Consider the following 23,034-nt stretch of genomic DNA (forward strand, 5'->3'; position numbering starts at 1 on the left):
TTTCTTACGGTAACACTGACGATAGCGCCATTATTGAAGGATGTAGCGTGATTACAACAGACAGACAGACGGATTGTTTATGGGTTGTTTTAAAGATTTGGCATCTCTGGTTTAATTTTTTTTTTTTTTTTGAAATTAAAAAAAAAAAACATTGTTTACTTCGAAGAAACTGTTTAATTTGGACTTTCAAACTGAAATATATTTTCATAGGAATAGCTTTGTTAATTATTCGCAATACGCTGAGAAGGAATATGGTCACCCAAAACATGTTTCAAGAGCAAAATGTTATTTTAGGACGGTAAACATTAGACCTGTCCAGGAAATGTATGAGATTTTTCAAAACACAAATTTTTTAATGAGCACTTACAATCATTGAGAGATTCTAAAACTGTAAGTGCTCATTAAAAAATGTGAACTTTGGAAATCTGGACAGGTCTAGTAAACATGGAACATTTTTGTCATGAAAATTTTCTTTTCTCGGCAAACATATACATGGTTTACGAAATCAGATATAACATTTTTGAGAAAATAACATTTTTGCGACAAAAATGTTACATGTTTCCCGTCCAAAAATAATATTTTGCTCTTGAAACATGTTTGAGGTGATCATATTCCTTATCTGGTTTTGGTTTTATATAAAGTATCTCTGGTTTTGGTTTTATATAAAATATCTCAAGAATCAAAGAAGTTATTCTTTAATACAGTGCAGAATCTTAAATGTAGGTCAAATAACCAAACAAGTTCACTTTAGTAACATGACACCAATTTCAAATATTCTGTTGAAATGTTTGTGTTTTTCTTATGCAAAATTCTCATACCAGCTTTTAATTAAATATTTATTGAATATAGACTAAACACCAATATTTCACAATTCAATATATCCAATATCCCTTCCCATGATCCCAGTGACAGAATATAAACAATTTATTGAATGCTGTCTATTAAATTGATAAATGAAATGAAAAAAAGGGAACAACTATTGAGAAGCTCCATTTCCAGTACCACCATTATGCATGGAATCATTCTTACAAGAAAATAAACCAGTGACAACCAGGCGTCCCAACATACTTAGGTATATAGACAATCATATCTATACAAGAATGACGTCCATGTGAACACACAAATGAGTCATCATACTCCAACCATTCATACAAAACCAGCTCCGTATAGTAGTTACATTCGGACAATACCCCATATCCAAGAAAAGCATCAATGGCCAATGAAAGACAAAACAGCATAAAAGTAAAAGAACCAAACAACAAAGATTGGAATGTTAGCAAAGAATTTATGCAAAAGAAGAAAGAGAAAAAAAGAAATCTAAATAAAACAAAATTGAATAATAAATGGTATCAATGTTTAGCTATCGAATTTGTATATTCAAATAGGAGAATAAGCTTATAGGTGGCCCATAGATTGGAATACCAAAACAATATGGAAATTATATTTATGTGGCAGACAAGATTTTCCCAAATACAAGGTTGTATTGTTTTCAGGGCAAATTTCTTTTAACGTAAGGAAAATCAATTTTAATTTAAAAAAATGGTCTGAGATATTAAATCTTTAGATGAAGGTTAAACAAATTTCATCTGTAATTTTGATTTTTAAATTAACTTTTTCTAGAATACCTAAAAAAATGTTAGCCCAATGTAAAAAATTATGAAAACTAAAATATACAAATTAATTAAGTTTATAATTTTTATTAATTTTTTTTTTTTTTTTTTTCATTAAATGTAGGACACTCTACTTTGAAATTTGTGGCCTACCTTTAGAATCGTATGCCTTTAAGATAAAAATTATGCAAAATTTCTTATATTATATTTTTGTTATTATATTCGACCTGTATTTAGACTTTTCCAATTAAAAACACTAGTTTACAAAAAAAAATTCATGAAAAGGTCCATTGTAAAATACAATTTTTTTGAACATTTTGACTTTTAGCTTTGATATTTTTTGAACCACTTAACTTATCCAATTACACACGGTTATTCGTCATGTTATTACCTTTCATTCAAGTACCAACAACGTTATAATCGGACATTTCTAACTTGAGATATGTTGTGTTTAGTGAAAAAAAAGCGAAAAATTAAAAATAGCGGAATATCTCAAAAACTGTTCCATAAAAAAATTTTAAACATTTTTTTCGAATTCAGCAGCTCAAAATACATAAGAAAAGTTGATTTTCATCAAGTGGACATTTTGAGTGTAAACTAAGGCTAAGACTTATTTTGAAGAATTTCTTTCATTATACCCTGCGTCACACTGCGGAACATGTGTGTGAAGATAAATTTGCAGCAAAAAACTTAGTCGAGACACAAACCAACACCAAAGTATTTTGCTTATTATTCAAAAACTAAGCCGCGTGCGGTATAGAGACTAGGTTCATTGGAAAGGGCTTGAGCTCAGCTTTCATACCCACGAAAGAAAAGTATTTGTGAAAAGCGCAAATTGGAAAATAAAATTTTCAACAAATTTTTAAAACGGGCCCACTGTGCCAAAACTAAGCCGCGTGCGGTATAGAGACGAGGTTCATTGGAAAGGGCTTGGGCTCAGCTGTCATAATCACAAAAGTCTTCATTAGAAAAGTATTTGTGAAAAGCGCAAATTTGAAAATGCTTTTTAACAAATTTTTACAACGGAGTCCACTGTGCCAAAACTAAGCCGCGTGCGGTATAGAAACTAGGTTCATTTCAAATTTACGCTTTTCACAAATACTTTTCTAATGAAGACTTTTGTTTTTGGCAGTTTTGGCACAGTGGGCCCGTTTTAAAAATTTGTTGAAAATTTTATTTTCCAATTTGTGCTTTTCACAAATACTTTTCTAATTAGGACTTTCGTGGGTATGAGAGCGGCGTAGTTTGTGAATAATAAGCAAAATACTAAAAATCCAAATTCGAATTTGAAAAATATTTTTTGTGTTGGTTTGTGTCTCGGATAGGTGTTTGCTGCAAATTTCAAATTCGAATTTATCTTCAAAGACACATCTGTGGAACTGGGTATTATAAATTAGTGCATAGGTTTGCAACACCCAAACCTACACTGAAAAAAAATATTTACGTGGTATTAAACATTACACAACCTAATTTTTAGAATGCGCAAATTACAAAATACGAAGGATAAATTTCTATAAAATAATGATATTTTAATTAAAATAAGTTTATAAATATTTTTTATTAAATTTAAGACACAAGTAGTGGAAATTTGAGTCCCTCGATTAAAGTTGTATCTCATTGAACTAAGGCACATTTTCCTAAAAGTAAATAAAAACATTTTTGAGTTAAGAAAAATTGTCCTAAGTTTAGGTTAGGTGGGAGCCCGATGTATCATGCTCAATTAGACTATTTAGTCCATTGCGATACCACATTGGTGAACTTCTCTCTTATCACTGAGTGCTGCTCGATTCCATGTTAAACTCAATGACAAGGGACCTCCTTTTTATAGCCGAGTCCGAACGGCGTTCCATATTGCAGTGAAACCACTTGAGAAGCTTTGAAACCCTCAGATATGTCACCAGCATTACTGAGGTGGAATAATCCACCGCTGAAAAACTTTTGGTCGAAGCAGGAATCGAACCCAAGATCTTGTGTATGTAAGGCGGGCATGCTAACCATTGCCTCATGGTGGCAATTGGAATTGCTTTTAAAGGTCTACATATAAGCATAACTCATAAATTAATTATAACTGTATGTCTTCTATAGAATTTTTTTTTAATATTTTGTTTCTATAGAATATTTTCTCAAAATTTTATTTCTGTAGAAAATATTGCTAAAATTTTATTTTTATAAAAAATTTTGTCAAAATTTATTTTATCAAATTTTATTTCTATAGAAAGTTTTGTCAAAATTTTATTTCTATAGCAAAATTTTGTCAAAATTTTATTTCTATAGAAAAAATTTGTAAAAACTCTATTTCTATAGAAAATTTTGTTTAAATTTTATTTTTATAGCAAAATTTTGTCAAAATTTTATTTCTATAGAAAATTTTGTCAAATTGTCCTTAAATCAACTGAAATATAGTATATTTAGGTTTAAGATAAAAACAGTTCAAATATAAGCTGAGACTTATTTTCATTTCATTTGATTTCATATATTTTTATTTCATAATCGAGAAGCCAAATACAGGCCAAATATGATTATGCATAGCTACAATTTAGAAAGACAACAAAACAAAGTTTTGAGGACTTTGTTTATTTGGTTTAAAGTTTTTTTTTTGGAATTAAGAAAACATTTTTTATTTGGAAGTATTTGTTATAGTTTGTATTTATTTCTTTGAGATTTCCTTTTTACTATATCGGAGAAACAGAGTAAAAATTCCATAAATGGGATCTGTATTCTAATTTTAATTTTATTGATCCTAAATTTAAAGCTACAAAGGTCCCTAAAAAGTTTCCTTATTTTAAAGAAGCCGCATCTTTGGTTCGGAATCAATACCAAAATTTTTAAGGGAAGCTCAACATCTTTGGATCCAAATAAACTTTTTGTTAAGTTTATGTACAGACTCAAATTTTCGCCTTTGGCTTGGAATCAGTATCAAAATCCCTAAGGGAAGGTTCCAAGTAAATTTGTTTTTTTTTTTTTTTGCATAATAAATTTTCTCAAAATTCAACTTGATTAATATTTCATATCTGTTAAAAATTTTTGGCATTAAATACGATATAGTTCAAGGTGAGTCATAAGTTAAGTGTAAAGTTAACAATTTTATGACTAAAATTGACTTTAAATAATTTAAATAATATAGTAAATAATACAAATATTCGATATTGGCAACCTATGACGTATCTAACCACTACACTCACATCAAATAATATTGGTTACGTTTTCTGGGTAAATGGGTTAGATGCAAAAAAAATTGGCATATGCAACATGTGTGACTGACTGCAAGTCTACCACAATCTGCTGAGAGAATTGTTTGGAATGCATTTGCGCATATATGAATTAAGTTGCCATTCACATGCATTTTTTTCTTCAAACAATGTTGGGGAGTTTGTTTTAGTTCGTGAAGTGACGTAACTTGAAGAAGAAAGTACCAAATGGAGTTTTGCACCACTTCTACTGCATGGGATAGGTAAGGCATGCAATACACATATTATTAACATTCACAGCAGATAGCAATGCATCCACATGCAATTTGTTGGCAAAATGAAAAGAAAAGTGGTAAAATGAAATGCAGTGATGAAAACCCACTAAGAAAATGAAATGTACTTTGCTGTCTATGGATATAACATAGGAAATAAAAATGCATAATTGTGGAATAATCACAATTGGTTAGGTTTAATTTCCATACCAAATAAATGTCATCAAAAATTAATTAAAATATAGTAAATGAAATAAATTTTTAAAATGTCATAATAATGAATGAAGAATAAATTATCAACTTGATAGAGGATCAATTTTGTTTAATGTAGAATTTGATTTGATGTTATACAAAATATTCAGCCATTTTCATTTATTTTGTATCTTTAAAAATTTTTATTTAAAATTTTTAATTTAATCTATTTTGCACAATCTATAGTAGACCCCATAGAGTTTTGAGTTAGAGATATTTTATAACGATTTAAAGGGTGATACGGTCAAAATTTGGTCAATATAAACTTGACGTATTTCTTTCAATTTTGCATTTAAAAAACCTGAACACCCCTCATTTTGAAGGTGTGTGTGTGTAGAATGTTGCTCCTATTTTGATTTTGGAATTCACTTTCGCGCATCGCGAAAATCCGAGCTACTCGCACGCAAAGCTGGCAAAATCGCTAAAAGTTGCCAAATCAACCGTTACAAATGTAATTAAAGTGTTTGGGGAATGTTTGTCGACAGCCAGGAAGTCTGGATCGGGGGGAAATCGAAAACCGGAAGCCGCTGAGACGACAAAGAGAGTTGCCGGTAGTTTCAAGCGAAACCCTAACCTCTCTCTCCGAGATGCCGCAAATAAGCTGGGTGTATCGTTTACAACCGTGCATCGATCCAAAAAACGAGCCGGACTATCGACTTACAAGAAGGCAGTGACTCCAAATCGCGATGATAAACAAAATACGACGGCCAAATCGCGATCCCGGAGGCTGTACACGACGATGCTGACGAAGTTTGACTGCGTGGTAATGGACGACAAAACCTACGTCAAAGCCGACTACAAGCAGCTTCCGGGACAGGAGTTTTATACGGCAAAAGGAAGGGGAAAGGTAGCTGATATTTTCAAGCACATAAAACTTTCAAAGTTCGCAAAGAAATATCTGGTTTGGCAAGCCATCGGTACCTGTGGCTTGAAAAGCAGCATTTTCTAGCTTCCGGGACTATCAACCAAGAAATTTACGTGAAAGAGTGATTGAATAAACGTCTTCTGCCTTTCCTGAAGAAACACGGTTGTTCCGTACTGTTTTGGCCGGCTTTGTCATCTTGCCATTACGTTAAAAAGGCCATGAGTGGTACGCCGCCAACAACGTGCAGGTGGTTCCCAAGGACAAGAACCCTCCCAACACGCCAGAGCTCCGCCCAATTGTGAAATACTGGGCTATTGTCAAGCGGAACCTAAAGAAGACCAAAAAACTGCTAAGGACGAGCAGCAGTTCAAGACAAACTGGCTTTCTGCGGCGAAGAAGGTGGACAAGGTGGCTGTACAAACTCTGATGGCAGGTGTCAAGCGTGAGGCTCGGCAATTCGGATTTGGAAAAGCGAAAGCCTAACTGAATATTTTTCCTGAATTTTATACTAATTGAACTTGAAAAATAAATTTAATTTGATTTTTTAAATAAACGATTTCACCGATATACACGCGTTTTCCCTTGACCAAATTTTGACCGTATCACTCTTTATTTGTAGTGTATAAGTTCTTTCGAAAGAGCTCCTCTCGACTAAAATTTCTTTTTGGGTCTGCGAGTGGTGCAAAATTGGCGGATAAGCGATGACTGTAATATTAACTTGTCATAGGACGGATGTCCACCATTTAAACAGCCGTTACACTGAATTTGCATCACTACTTAAGGTGTGATCCAAATTCAGTGTTTTGAATGTGAATTAAAAAATTTTCTGATACTTTCATAAATAAATAATTTTTAATGCATTCCAATGCTTGTCTGAAACGTTTGCCCTGGAATATTATCAAAAATTATCAATTTTTTGTACCATTTTATTAATTCTTTTTAACCTATTTGAAAAAAAAATTATCCATTAAAATATGAAGAAACGAGTTATAAAACATTGAATTAAAATAACTTCCTGTGCAGTTAAAATAATTAACTTCTTTGTGAGGACATTTGTGGAAGTGCATTTAAAGTTATGACTTTAGAACAACTCCCATTTTTTAACTGGGAAAAAGTGTGGGACTACTTTTAGTTGTTTTGTTAAAAATTAATTGCCTAGTTATGTTGATGTCAGATTTTTATTCATTAAAAAAAATTTGATTGATTGAACCTATTAATTTTCCAGTCTATTAAGTTTTAGCTGGGGAGCTATGACCCCCCTTTAGGAAAATTGTCTAGCTACGCTAATGCCGTTTATACAACGAAAGTTTACGTTAACGCGACGAAAATATACGTAAGTACTACGAGAAAATCGTTGTATTTGTACTCTAGTTCCATATTAACGATCAAAATCGCTAATAGAACATTTTCCCATTAATTTACATTGTCCAGCTGAACCTTGTAAATGGGACTATTCGTCTGAAAATATCCGATAGACAAGACCAAATTATCTTACTCCAAGACAGAACCAGGTCCCGCTTAATGTAATGCTGGAGTTGTTATACGAGGGCGGTTCGGAAACTTCTTAGCCTATCAATGAAAGAGAATAGTTAGTTCTTCAAAAATATTTTTATTTTTCAATATAATCTCCTGAAATTTCAATACACTTAGTCCAACGCTTTTCTAGCAATTCTATCCCTCCATTAAAATAGTTTTCCTCAAAGTCTTCAAAATAGTGGTTTACAACTGTAATTGCATCTTCATTTAAGGTAAAACGTTTGCCAGCAAGGCATTTTTTTAGATTTGGGAACAAGTGAAAGTCACTGGGAGCTAAATCAGGAGAATAAGGTGGGTGGTCAGGTCAAGCAACTCGTACTTTAATTCGTTGATTTTAGCCATTGTTAAAACACTCTTGTGCGCTGGTGTGTTGTCTTGATGAAAATTTTTTTTGTGTTGTAAGCCAGCATGTTTTTTCGAAGTTGTACATTTAATTGGTCCAAAAGTACTCTGAATTTATTGTTTTACCCTTTTGCAGATAGTCAATCAATAAAATACCTTTGAAGTCCCCAAAACCGTTGCCATAACCTTACCAGTCGATTGAATTGTTTTTGCCTTCTTTGGGGCACTTCCTCCAGCTTCAGTCCATTGTTTGGATTGTTCTTTTGTCTCTGGAGTATAGTGGTGGATCCATGTCTCATCAACAGTTATGAAACGACGCTTAAAATTCCATTTTATTTCGCTTAAAACGATCCAAACAAGCTTGAGAAATGTTCATTCTTATGCGTTTTTGATCGACTGTTAACAAATGCGGCACCCATCTTGCAGAAAGCTTTTTCATCTGTAGTTCTTCATGCAAAATTATATGGACTCGATCATTTGAGATGCCCATGATATTAGCATTATCACGCACTTTTAGTCGTCGATAATTTAATACCGTATCATGCACTTTGGCTAGAATTTCTGTTGTTGTTGCTGTTTTTGGACGTCCACTACGTGGTTCATCTTCAATGCTTGTACGACCACGTTTAAATTCAGCAACCCAATTTTTTACTGTTGAATATGAAGGAGCACTTTCACCTAACACATTCACCATATCATTGTGAATTTCATGTCCCGATAAACCTTTTTGTATGTAAATATTTAATGAAAGCACACATTTCTAATTTTTCCACTGTAAAAAAATGTGGATGCGTCTTTATATGAAGGAGTTGCCAGAACGAAACAAAATTTAACATGTGTTCATAACAGAGATGGAAGTTTCCAAAACACTTAACTTTTTTCTGTTTACACCGCGCTTTTTGTGCTAGGCTAAGAAGTTTCCGAACTGCCCACGTATATCACAAAAACTGTTCCATAAAAAATTTTTTAACATTTTTTTCGAATTCAGTAGATCAAAATACATAAGTAAAGTCGACTCTCATTAAGTGTACATTTTCAGTGTAAACTAATGTAATTTTTTGCATTCGTTAGTTAAATGAACTAAAATTTGGGAAAAATTATACTAACGGCCGTTTTCATGTAGCACAGTTACACAGGCTTTAACAGCCAGTTAACAGAAAGTAAATTCCAAATATCTTCTCTCCTGTTAACTTTAACTGAAAATTTTTGACAGTTAAGATGCTAACTGGCATATGGAGTATATACGCTAGATGGCAGATATGTCCATAATACGGTTTAAAAGTTCGTTAGTTAATGGAGTACTAACGGAGCTTCATGAAAATGGGCGTAAATTCGTATTTCTCACAAAATAGTTATTTTTCAAATTTATAAATTTTACTAGAAATGCGCCCATCTTGAACATCGTATGGAAATAAAGGCGTTCCTGCAATTTTGAACTCCAATTTTTTCTTTAAAAATACAAAATTTTCATTAACAAGTGAAAAATATTAATTATGTCTAATAAAAATTTTCTTGAATTTGACGGAAAAATATTTACTTATTTTTGTGATATCGGCACGATGTCAGCTTTTGTAATACTCCATTGTTAAAATTTTCTAAAAATAATCTAAATTTTATAAAAATAACCAAAATTTTTCTCCCTGAAGGGTTCACTGTTTTTTTAGTATATAGTCTATATACTAAAAATCACCTGAAACGGTTAAGAATTTCGAACAACAAGCATGTGGACTGACTGACGGCAGGACGGTCATCAGGAAATTTAAGGTGAAAAAAAAAACAATTAAATATTCCAAAAAATGGTTTCAAAGGTATGGATTTCATAGAAAAATGGTTATTCCCTTGCATGACTAATTCATATTCTGATAACTGCAATTCAGTTATATAAACTAACGCGATAATAAAATTCAAGTCGGCTAATTTAATGTGGTTGTCTCGGAAACCAACATATCCAACTAGTGAAACTAGAGACAATTATTGAATACTTAAATATTTCAATTGATATTTAATAATACATATGCCATTGTGCTATTTAAATGTAACAAACAAACATATAACAACTATATCTATTGTCAATGCGATATGTATATATATTCAATTATTTAGAGAAATAATCAATCAATTAAATTCTATTACTTCATATGCATAACATACGAAATACGTGTGTGTAGTATGGGGCCCATGTACGCTCGCTCATTAAAAAACAACGTAATGTTTGAGAAATGTATCCACTCTCTTTATTTTACCTATTTACTGAATGTAGAAATAGAGAAAGATGTGAACCATAAGTTGTACACAGAAAAAAATATCACCAAAATATTTCCAATTAAAAAGTTAATTGAAGTTGAAAATGTTTTCAATTAATAAATTAATTGATACAATTAACTTTTTAATCATGATAGAAACATTAAGTTAATTAAGCCAATGATTGAAGATTTTAAAATTTTTAATTAAAAAATTAATTGATACAATTAACTTTTTAATCAAATTCGGACGACTTATTCAGTTTAAAAAAGTGCTGATTTTTTTTTTAATTTTTAATTAAAAATGTATTTTAAACAATGATTTGTTAATCCAAATAAAAACTCTAAGTCAATTCAGAAAGTAATTAAAAATAGTTACCTTTTTTAATTAATAAATTAATTGAGTTTTGCAATCAACATCAATTAAATTTTTAATTGAATCAATTAAAAAATTAATTGAAATTTGCTGAAAAAATCAATTAATTCTTTAATCAAGAATTTTTTCTATGCCCAATTAAAACTGTGATTGATACTATCATTTTCGTGATTGAAGACATTTCAATTAAAAAATTAATTGGATCAATTAATTTGGTGATTGAATCAGAAAAATTTTTTTTGTGTGTAGGCAAGAGAGAGAGAGAGAGAGAGCGAAAAGGCAGACATATGACCGGCTTATAAAAGCCGAGATTGACATAATAAAAATTGGTTAACGATGTAAGCAGTGATGCCAATTTAGCTATTTCATGACTAGATCTGGCTTTTTTTGCTATTAGATAGGAAATTAGAGATTTTTTATTTCAATTCTTCTATTTTTGCTATATGTGAAATATCAACTTTTGTACACTGATTCATAACATGTAATTTATAACAACAATTAGTCAGTTCAGTTTTCTAGAAATTAATGAAAATCTACACACAAAAATTTTTTTTGATTTCAATCACGAAAATCGCGGATTCAATCATTTTTTTAATTGAAATGTCTTCAATCACGAAAATGATAGTATCAATCACCCATTTTGATTGAAAACCAACACGATTTTCAATTAAAAATTTAATTGACTTTTGTCACGGAATCAATTAATTGTGTGATTGAATCAATTAAAAACGTGATTGATTTTTAACATAAAATTCAATCACAGTTTTAATTGAATCAATTAAAATTTTAATTAATTTCGCGACAAAAATCAATCAACTATTTGATTCATTCAATTAAATAATTAATTGAAATTGGCTATAAATTTCAATCAAAAAATTTATATATTGTGACCCAAAATCGTATTTAATTTCATTTGAAATAAAAGAAAATATGTGTTTCTTATAAAACATATTTAATATTTTATTATTTTTTGAATTATGCAATAGACAAATAAATTTGGTTCTTGTCATTTGTGGTTTGTTCTAACATAACTTACAAATACAATTACATAAATTATATAAATCATTATCTTCCTTATAATAATAACCATGTTAGCATGGTCCTTCTAATATGTAGATACGCCTAGATTTCCAATAAATCAGCAGCCTGTAAGCTAAATTAGTTTTTCTGAAAGTAAACAGAATAATTCGAATTTAATTTTGTTCAATTAAAAGTTAATTTTGTTAAACATTACCTGCATAGAGTATCAAGTTCAATTCTTAGTTCTAGGTTGCAGATTTATAATCTTCTTTTGCAGTTGTAGTCTTTTAGCATAAAAAGGTGTATTAAGGAGCTCGGTAATTTAATTTTAGTAACAATTCCTTTCCAAAATTTCCGCACATTGAAATCGTCTATTAAAATTTGAACCAATCATAAACAAAAATAATGGGAAAGCAATGTAATATTTGGTATTATATTGATTATACTTTGCAAATTCTAAAAATAGAAAAAATATGTAAATGGGAAATACACATTTTTATTATTTTCGGATATTTTTCATATTTTTAAATCCAAAAGAAAGAACTTTTTTACCATTACATAATTCAGCTCATTAGTTTATATATCAGATATACTGCTCTCTACTTGGGTTCAAACTGAAAAAGGCAGGTAAAACAAAAATACAATTTAATGCCAACGCCACTTCGCAACTTCAAGGTGAATCTTCCAACAAACCCATACCGCTCTTGGTTTTAAGAAAACTAGGAGTGAAAAAAATTATAAATTTAAAATATCAATACGGTACCCACTTTTTTGTTGCAAACATATTCTTACATATTTGATAAAATGGTGGAGTTGATGGGATTGATTGGTCAATTTCACGAAATAAAATTGGTTACTAAAAGAAATGAATAAAAAATATATTATTTTAGTCCGTTTAATGTAAACAGGCTTCAATGGAAAACGGTATTCACATTTCACAATTTCTTACCTTCAATAAACGTAGATTGTTTTCCATTTTTACAATACCACAAAACAAAAACACAGGTAATTTCAAATGCGTTCTCTCATATGTTTACCACGTGGCCATTTGTTGTTGCACACTTTATTTATTTCAACCCTTTGCTATGATTTGTTTTTGCGTTCAAAATATTTATGTACACATTTTCAATGCAGCAGACAGAATGTCGCCAATCATGTTTTTCAATTTACGCGAAAAACAAAAACCCAACCGTTCGTTACAAGTTACTTCTATAGACTGATCTCTCCATCATACAATGTTGAATAAATACCCATTCTCTTGTTCTCTTTTCGCTCTTTCCATTGCTCAAAATTATTCAATTTCAATCACAAAAGTGATTGGATCAATCACATGTGTAATTGGAAACGGAAAAAAATTCAATCACGTTTGTAATTGAAAATTATTTCCGAATTGATTAACAAATTGATTGAATCAATTAATATTTTAATTGGAAACGTAACAAATATCAATCATTTTTTTAATTGGGTTTTATTCGGATTTGATTAAATAATTAATTGAATCAATTAACATATTAATTGAATCAGTTTCCAAATTCAATTAAGTGCTTAATTGAAAAAATGTTGGTGATTTTGATTGATGATATTTTGAACTAGTTTACAGTTCAAACAACTCATTCAAATTAGCTAAAATATTATTTAACCCTTTCACTACCGATGTCCACATAGAAAGACATTCGAAAAGACACTAAATTATATTTTCCCACTTAGTTTCGATTTATTTCTCGATGTTATTTTAAAGTAGAGACTTTCATTTAAATAAGCTATATATATTGTCCATATGTCCATATTTCTTATAAACTTCTTTAACAATAAACGAAAAATACGAAAATTTTAGACAATTTTTGTACTGTATGTTTCTAGTAAATGGACATTTATACAAAAACTATAGCTGATACTTTTTCAAGTTCTTTTTTTGTATTTTTTCTCACACTTTGAAAGATATTATAAGCCAAATAACGCTTATATTCGTAAGGGCATTTGGTCACAATTCAAGAATCAAGTTTTCAGGACAAGCTCATATAGCTTTTGAAGTAATTGAGGTAGGATCTGAAAATGACAATTTTTGTTTTACATGCTGTTAGTAGTAGTAAAAACAGAAGAAAAATTAAAGTTTTTAACAATAGGTTTATTTCGGTATTGAAAGGGTTAAACTAAACATTAATTGGATTAATTAATTTTCTGATTTAAAAAAAATTGTTTTTCAGATAAATAAAAATTACGTTTAACAGCATTCATTCTATTATTATTTTTACAATGTTCATTAGAATCAAACTGCTTCTATCACGAAAATAAAAACATTTTTTTAATTTAATCGCTTACTTAATGTAGGAGGGGTCACATTAAGTAAGTGATTAAATTAAAAAACGCATATTATTTAGTCTCCGCTAATGTGTTTTAACAAGCCAATGATTATAATAATAAAAATATATAAACTAATTATTTCCAAAATTTTGAAATATATTTTTGATTGGATATATGTATATTATATTATTTCAATAAAATGTCATTTAGGATATTAAATATTTTAAATTAGAAAGTAAACATTTACACTCGTTTTTAAATATTTTAGTTAATTTTTTAATTAAGAAGACTTAATTAAAAAATAAACGTTTTAATTGGAAATATTTTGACTATATTTTTCACCACATTATAATTCAAATTTCGTTTCCATAAATATGGCCTCTGTAGCCATGCAATATTTAAAAAGACTGAAACTAATGATTCTTATAGCAGCACCAATAATGGAGAATTTAATTAAATATCATCATACTTCTGTAAAATATTAAAGTTTAAATTAATGCAAAAATTAAATAAGATACATAATCGATTGATTGTGTATTTACATGTGACTTAGTGATATCTGCCACAACTAGTTTTAAGTCATTGGAGATTTATGCTGCAGAGAACTATTTTCTCCACAAGCCATTGCGATGGTAAACAACACATTAATTTAGTCTCATCATTTTTGAATTAAGTTACCACCAAAATTATTTGGCAATGTGAAATTTTGCTATTTTCTTTCCTAATTTTTTTATAACATTTAGTTTTGTCCTGCTGTAAATTTAGCTTGATGTAACATAGCGTTTTTTGCTTCTCAAAAGTTGGCAACAATGGAAGTGAGTATGAGACTTAATTGATTGATTGTCCAGTCACATGTGACACAGTGATGGTTATCAGAACTAGTTTTAAGCCATGGGAAAATTACTCAATAGGCTGTTTTTGAGAGAGAGAGAGAGAGAGATGTAAATAACCAAACGCTAATATCTTCTCTAATTACCAATTCTGAAAAGTCGAATACTGATATATTTGCTTAAAACAATTACAGCAAATAATATACGTTTTTATGTTAAATGTCATCTATTTAATCAAAATGTTTGCGAAAATTCTGTAAAAATAAATTCTATGATAGTTTGTATAGCCACTTATTAAAAAAACTACATATCACAGATTTTATTAAAAATTACTTAAGCCGAAATTTGCCTTTAGGTAAATATTTGTACAATTACACTTTCTTTAAAAAAAATATGTCCAAAAATACACAATAGCTTTAATATTATCCAATGCTGGAATTTGGTTATTTTTAAGCTCTTCGTCTTCCGAATAGGCCGTCCAAATAGAAAAATCAAACATTTTCATACCACATCAACGAAACGAAAGTGCTAACAAAGCAGACTTGTGACAGTAACATGAAAGAGATTATTATAATAGTACAACAATGAAGTAGGTGGGTTTGTTTGAGAAATCCATCAGATTGCATCACAAGTAAAACCAATGGGCCAAGTATATGAGAAACTAATGATGTAAACAAACAACTGTCTTTCCTCTAATTGCAATATCGAAAGAAAAAGACTTTGTTATGTAGTTTTTTACTATGCAAAAGGAGTATTCTGTACAATAATAAACTGTCTTACACTACTATTTGGTTAGAGTGCCAATCTCTTTGATTTGTATGAAAATGTGATCGCAAGAAATATCGGATCTAGGCCATAATCCATTTATATTCCCAATTCTCAGATTTGTCTGAAAGACAACACTGATCATCCTAACTGTAGAGATAATATAAGAGTGAGGCGGCCATGGCGAAGACGATGTTACAAGATTGAAACTAGACAATGAACTACACGAGCGACCGAAAAATATTACAAGACAAACTTCAAGGCGTTATTTATTGATCAAATCGGACGACCCGATAACCGAGAGGATCCTATGTATCTAGAATGTGTTTATGATGCCAGAAAGATAGTTATGGACCAATGTAACCCTAGAACGTTCTACATAAGTAGGCAATGATTACGCGGATGTATGAAATATAGCAGAGAGAGAACGTGGATGGGTGTGTAAGCGGTGAACATAGAAACTAACACAAAGGTTCCGCGAATCGTAATACCAAAATTAATGGAAATGTTTTAAATGACTTAGCGCCATTAGTAGACCAACAACGGTGAATATATTCATGGATAGGCAAATGACAAACAGTACAAGAACCAAAAATACTAGAAAAATTTCAATGGATACTCTGAACTCGATAGGATTTGCTTCATCTGAGTGCAATACAATACTATAATAATAGGAGAATAAATCGAAAAAAAAACAACATGGGTAGACAACCAATATGTAGAATACTTTGGGATATCGAGGCATTGGATCCTTTTTTGGACCTCTGTCTTGCTTATCTTGTAATTTGGGAAGGCACAAGAACACTATCCTGGAATTACTTTGCAACTGGTACTCGAAAAATCTTAGAGAATGCGTAGAGAATGGCAATTTCCTATAATACGAAACTAAGGTGTTTATGAGTGCAAAAAAGAATAATGCGGACATAAATATAAGTGGTTGTATGGATATACAAAGAGTCATGAGTAGTTTATGTCATTTAAGTGATGCTATCCTATATATTCCATAGGATAACAATTTCAAATTTAGTTAAAGCTCTCTATACGCTTTTCGCGATTTTCACCAAGAATATCATTTATAACATGACTGGCAATATGATCAAATTAGTGGATGGTACTCTAGACGATGTCGGTAAAACGTAGTGGTTCCAAAATATTACGATATACTAACTAACAGCAATATACTTCAAGCCATCATAAAGGGAAATTTTAGTATCACTTGGAATAATGGATCAGTTTTTGGGCAACTCCTTTCGCAGTCAGTTCAAAAGTGGTTCTATTTTTTATAGAATGCAATGTTAGTCCTTTTTCCTACTTCATCATCAATATTACGTATTTTTTCGATTTATCTATTTGTAAAATAAGTAGATAATGTATGGTTGAATAAAAAAGGATAACTATAATTTTAATCCTTTTTGCTATATTAAATTAAATAAAATGAATGCCTTAGAACCCTTAAGACATTCCATTAGTACCTCGAGTTCATTTACCCTTTGACATTTATTCATTCGATACGAGTATTCATCATACCACCACTATACAAAGATTTCCTCACATAAGAAAATACATTTCGGTCAAATAAAGAAGGCGGCTAAAGTAAAATGGCATGCATTTATTATCAAGTCGATGATGATTATAGGCATGACGAAGAAGAGAAGACGACGAAAATAAAACAAATGCTCTGACAAAAGTTGATTTGTAATTAAAACCATTTGAGCATTGCAAAGAAACAAGAGAAAGATTATAAATGAAAATTGATAACAAACATCCGCATATTCCGACAATAACACAACAACTCCAAGTAAACAAAGGAAACAAATGAAAGTGAATGTATTTATTATAACTCGCATGCCTCCCCGGCCAAAAGAATCCGATGGACTTGTTGATGGTGATATCTAAGACATACATATGGGCCCTCTATAACACATGTTCGAAGGTTAAGATAATCTAAGAACAAAGTGTTAATGAACTGGTATTTGACATTTCAAATATGCATTAAAGGCTAATATTTTTTGGGTGTTATCTTAATTCGAGGAGCTGCTATCCTTCTATAAGGAAGGAAGGAATTTGCTATACACCTTTAAAATATGATTACGCCTTGCACACAAATTAGGACGCTTGTAAAAGAAAGTGTTTCATTACTCCGTTTTCTATCTTTTCATTCAAAGATTTTTCGAAAAGCCCCTGTCAAATAGCCCGTGGTTCTAAATCGTTTTTTTTGCAGTTATGAACCGATTTCCATGATTTTTTCTTCGCTGGATAGAGCTTGTAAAATCCTACATGTAGTGTATATATTGTAGCATGGCATGTATTAGTTTTGCGAGTTTGCAAATTTTTAATTCAATTATTTGGACCTAGAAGAACCTTTGTAGAACGTATTCATGTTTTCAACTCGTAACTGTGGCATGGTTCTGGTGGTTTGACCACCAGAACTTTTTCAGGTACTGGTTGGTAAGGAGGTCGCAGTATTGCCCCACCAAGAGTATTTTGAACTGAAGCTGCAGATGATGTTCCGGTGTCTAAAAGTGACATACATTGGCAATCCCCAGATCAGAATTGTGCCATCGGGTGTACCCAGTTGTGACATTCACTGCACATGACGGAGTAACCTACGCGCACGAAATGTCACCAAAAGACTGGACACACGTACATCACTGAATCTAGATTGGTCTCAACGTCGGCATAAAGAAGAATTTTGAGCAGACTGGGTGTTGCTTCTTTTTTTACCAGTGTTACTCCGTTTAGGCAATTTGAAGCTTGCATTGTTAGTTCCTAATTTCTTTAGGATAAAGCTAGCAGTTATCTATTACCTAAAACCATTTCTCGGGAGATTTCCTACATTTCATGTCGATTGCTTAGAGAAAAAGACCAACGTGTCAAAAGTTTTCACAGTCTGTTGAAACTCGAAGGGTTTAACTCTGCATTATGCCTAATTTGGTAACTTTAGTAGAAATCCCTCCAGTCGGTTGTCGGTGGTTGTAAACGAATTTATTTGGATAGTGGTTGTTTATAAAGGGTGATTCTTTTGAGGTTAGGATTTTCATGCATTAGTATTTGAAAGATCACGTGGGATTTCAGACATGGTGTCAAAGAGAAAGATGCTCAGTATGCTTTGACATTTCATCATGAATAGACTTACTAACGAGCCACAACGTCGAATTTTCAGTGAATGGGCCCTAGAAAAGTTGGCAGAAAATCCGCTTTTTTATCGACAAATTTTGTTCAGCGATGAGGCTCATTTCTGGTTGAATGGCTACGTAAATAAGCAAAATTGCCGCATTTGGAGTGAAGAGCAACCAGAAGCCGTTCAAGAACTGCCCATGCATCCCGAAAAATGCACTGTTTGGTGTGGTTTGTACGCTGGTGGAATCATTGGACCGTATTTTTTCAAAGATGCTGTTGGACGCAACGTTACGGTGAATGGCGATCGCTATCGTTCGATGCTAACAAACTTTTTGTTGCCAAAAATGGAAGAACTGAACTTGGTTGACATGTGGTTTCAACAAGATGGCGCTACATGCCACACAGCTCGCGATTCTATGGCCATTTTGAGGGAAAACTTCGGAGAACAATTCATCTCAAGAAATGGACCGCTAAGTTGGCCACCAAGATCATGCGATTTGACGCCTTTAGACTATTTTTTGTGGGGCTACGTCAAGTCTAAAGTCTACAGAAATAAGCCAGCAACTATTCCAGCTTTGGAAGACAACATTTCCGAAGAAATTCGGGCTATTCCGGCCGAAATGCTCGAAAAAGTTGCCCAAAATTGGACTTTCCGAATGGACCACCTAAGACGCAGCCGCGGTCAACATTTAAATGAAATTATCTTCAAAAAGTAAATGTCATGGACCAATCTAACGTTTCAAATAAAGAACCGATGAGATTTTGCAAATTTTATGCGTTTTTTTTTTTTTAAAAGTTATCAAGCTCTTAACAAATCACCCTTTACAACCAAAATTCTTAATACAAATTAAAGTGGCAAACACAAAAATATGTTGTATGAATGGCGATGAACCCATATTACTTGGACCACTATGGCAGTCAAGTTCTTGGATTTACCCCTAAGATTTAGGCGAGACTTTGGCAATTCACTCCTCATCATGATCAGTACTAGATCCAATTAAACTAATATTGCTGGAGTTGTCTTGAAGTTGATTGGTCTTCGAATCCGGTTAATGGAATTTTCATGATTTTCAATACTGGCGTTTAACATCTTTCAATCCCATTGATGGCTAAAATCCATCCATCCTTTCAAAACTATTTTGTTGAATTAAATTTCCAACAGAATCGAAATTGTATTTCTTTTCCTGCGTCATTACGTTCATTCAATTCGAATACACGAAAATTGTGTTGTTTATGGAATTTTTTATAAAAAATATATGGATGTTCGATTTTCATTTAATATGTTTCTCCAGAATTTTCACAAGAATAATTCTACAAAAAACAAAGAAAAAAAACAGAAATTTGAAAGATTCAAAATACTCACAATCTAAATGTTTCTTCTTGGGACCAATGCACTCCTCCGTGGTGGCCTTGCATACAGATTTGGCCAGACCTTGACCGGCTAAACTATGCCTAGCAGCCAAGAGTCTGTCGTTGATTGTTTGCCCTGCCATAGACATGATGACGAGTTAGCTTGTAATCTTTTTTTGGATAACTTTGTTCCACTCAGGTGTAAGTAACAAATCAAATATTAACTTTTTTATTGGCCTCGTTTTGTGTAATGCTGCAAGTTTATGTTTTCTTCAGATTTTGTTTTTGCTTAAATACCGAGAGACCGAAAATGAGAGCCGAGAACACACACGCACACACACACATACAGAGAGTCTAATTTGGGTGAGAATTGTGACTTTGTCGTTGCTAGTTTTGTTGTTGTTATTTTTCTTATTAGATGTAATTAAAGTACCTGCTTCGATTACACTGCAATAAATGGCTGTAATTAAAAGAAAAATATTTTACTCTTCAGCCGAACACACACAATCCGCCACACGCAAACACTATCGCTCTGCCAACATAAATTCCCCATACAATTCTTGGAGGCAGTTGTTAAGGAAACATTAGATAAAGGCATTGAATGACCCACAAAATGAAATTCATAGAATTGTTACTTTGTTTTTGTTTCTAATGATCCCAATGCACAAACGCCCCCAAAAATTTATGTCACATGTATGGAGACACCCCCAAAAAAAATCAAGAGGCAAATAAGCGATGGAGTATTTTTTTAAGTTTGTTTAAATTTTATTTTCACCATATCGTATTATTGATTTTTTCACACATGTGTTTTTTTCCTATTCACATTCATTTGACAAACAATAATTAATAAGGCACACACAAGCAAAAGAAGGTTATATAGAAAAAAAGAGATTTTGGAATGGGGAGGAATGACTAGTGACTTGATCTCAAATAACAAAAAAAAAAATTGGAGCTCTACGATTGCTTTGTTATTTGACACATCAAAACTGTCAATTTGTTCTTATAGTTGATGTATTTTTATAGTTGCTTTTGTTGTTGTGCTATTCACATTATTACACACTCTTTCCACCACTATTATCTTGTTCTTCTCAAAAGAACTGTCGTTGGTTCTTCTAGTTGGATTCAGCATTTTTCTTCATCTTTTGTATCCACTTGTATGTATTTTTTTTTCGGTTGTTACTTTTGCTCTGCTGCTGCCCTCAAGCCCAAAGTCATCCGCTGCCAGCAGAAGAATAGAGAAGTGATGGGTTCTCAATAAAATATGTACGTGGCTCCTATTTGTATAAACCTTCACATTTTGGGGCCACTAGCAAAAACAACATTTTGCTATAGTAGAGCATCAACAAAAATTTCCATATTTTGTTATATATTTTACCGTTATTTCAATAAATGAATGCAATTGGAAATTAACGTAATTCACTTATCACTTGCGCATATACAAGGTAAAAAAAATAAGAGGCACACACAATCACCATTTACACGCACATCAAAAATTTGTTACAATTTTTTTTATATCAAAGATTTTTTCTATGGCCTTGCTTAATGTAGCCCAATCTTTTTCTCATATATAATTTGTTGTGGAAGTTTTCAATTGTAGTAATCCTGAAATTGAATCATATACTTTTTTCTTTTACATTTATTTTTATGTTTTCTGTTAATTTTTTCCTTGAGCGACTGAACTGTTATATATTTCTTCTTTTCTTCTTCACCGTATGTCTTCGACTCAGTGTTGCCAATTAGTCATTTAATGTCCATTTTTCTTGAATCGATTAAAGATAAAAAACGATTATATCGATTACCATCATCTAAAATTTAAACCATCATTTATCGATAAGATGTGCACACAATAATTTCAATGGTTGGCAAGCGTCTGTTTCTGACGGACCTATTGTATCACAATCTAATAATTCCTGCTTGGAATATTGTTCCAGTTTATCAGTCCTGACATCATGCAAATCTTCGACATTCCCGGTAACACTAAAAGCCCAGCAAGAGCCACATTTACCTTTTCTCTCCAATCGAATTCTTTAGGCAATTCCCCTGCCAGCATTTCAAAGTTCCATTTCAACCTCATCGTTACCACAGACTCGTAAATGTCACTTCAACTATCATGAAAAGGTACATCAAAAAGTACATGCAAGTAATTTGCCATCCCTACTGTTAAAAAAGCCATTTTTTTTGTGAAACGCCAAGCGCAACCAGCTTGTTATATTTTAATTAAATAAAAACGAAAATAAAGTTCTGAAAACATAGATTATACGCTTAAAATTGTGAAAGGTATATTGGTGAACAATTTGGTGGTTTTCCAAATGGAATAAAGTGATTGTTTTTCAGATATTTTACAGACACGCTGCCTCCATGGAATAAAAACACTGGTTGATAGACGCAGCAACATGTAACTCGCTACTTGTAACTCAACATCATCATTAATGCCAAAAATTATGTTAAATGTAATGTGATAGTGGTATAAATGTTATATTTTTAAGAATTTGTAAATGTTTAATCAAATTAATAAATATCTAAACAAACGTGTTTTACTCGACCACAATGATTCTTTTACAACTATCTTAAAATGCACTTTTTCTGATTGTTTGGATGGTCCCTTATTGGCGTCGTTCTAAATTGATCTATAAAGGCACCTAATAATTGCACTCATGCGAAACATTTTTGTAGTAACTTGGCGTGGTACAACTTCTCAATAGTGACGGCGCTTTTCCGACGAGTTTTTGATGTCGTATATGATTGTTTTCGACGTAGTGGGGATTCTCAAAAGAGTCCCCAAATTCAAAAAATGTTGGCAGGGTCAATGTCTGGAATTTCAGTTTTAGGGGTTAAAGCAGCATTAAGGCCGGTATGCACCTCTAGCGAAATTTTCGGTAGCAAAAATTTATTTAAGTCTACAACAAAAAAACAGGGCTGTGTACACAAATTTTAAACCAGCTAATCGCTTTTAAAAATTGTTAATAT

General features: G+C 31.7%; 1 protein-coding gene and 3 long non-coding RNA genes across 28 annotated transcripts in view; 1 reads left to right on the forward strand and 3 right to left on the reverse strand.

The window, feature by feature from the left end:
• Positions 1-21,800, reverse strand: part of lap (phosphatidylinositol-binding clathrin assembly protein lap) — a 93,035-nt gene extending 71,235 nt beyond the window's left edge. For 18 of the 25 annotated variants that reach the window (XM_075290042.1, XM_075290034.1, XM_075290045.1 and 15 more), the window contains exons 1-2: positions 21,702-21,800; positions 20,081-20,527 (exon numbers count right to left, since the gene is read on the reverse strand). In XM_075290042.1, the coding sequence (XP_075146157.1) occupies positions 20,081-20,216 (136 nt within the window). In that variant the 5' untranslated portion in view covers positions 20,217-20,527; positions 21,702-21,800. Of the gene's footprint in view, positions 1-20,080; positions 20,528-20,842; positions 21,110-21,442 lie in introns of those variants that run through there. The other 7 variants (XM_075290029.1, XM_075290030.1, XM_075290026.1 and 4 more) reach the window with 7 other exon arrangements.
• Positions 11,617-12,150, reverse strand: LOC142238410 (uncharacterized). The gene is made up of 2 exons (XR_012722719.1): positions 11,916-12,150; positions 11,617-11,848 (listed from the first exon to the last, which is right to left on the reverse strand). It is a non-coding gene; the product is annotated as an uncharacterized LOC142238410 (long non-coding RNA).
• LOC142238404 (uncharacterized) lies at positions 12,182-12,902 on the reverse strand. Its single transcript, XR_012722717.1, has 3 exons — positions 12,651-12,902; positions 12,494-12,557; positions 12,182-12,420 (listed from the first exon to the last, which is right to left on the reverse strand). It is a non-coding gene; the product is annotated as an uncharacterized LOC142238404 (long non-coding RNA).
• A 448-nt stretch (positions 21,801-22,248) lies between the features above and the next one.
• Positions 22,249-22,615, forward strand: LOC142238416 (uncharacterized). The gene is made up of 2 exons (XR_012722721.1): positions 22,249-22,344; positions 22,402-22,615. It is a non-coding gene; the product is annotated as an uncharacterized LOC142238416 (long non-coding RNA).
• The last annotated feature ends 419 nt before the right edge of the window (positions 22,616-23,034 follow it).

The sequence above is a fragment of the Haematobia irritans genome, chromosome 1 (genome assembly GCF_050003625.1).
Source record: "Haematobia irritans isolate KBUSLIRL chromosome 1, ASM5000362v1, whole genome shotgun sequence".
Classification (NCBI taxonomy): domain Eukaryota; kingdom Metazoa; phylum Arthropoda; class Insecta; order Diptera; family Muscidae; genus Haematobia; species Haematobia irritans.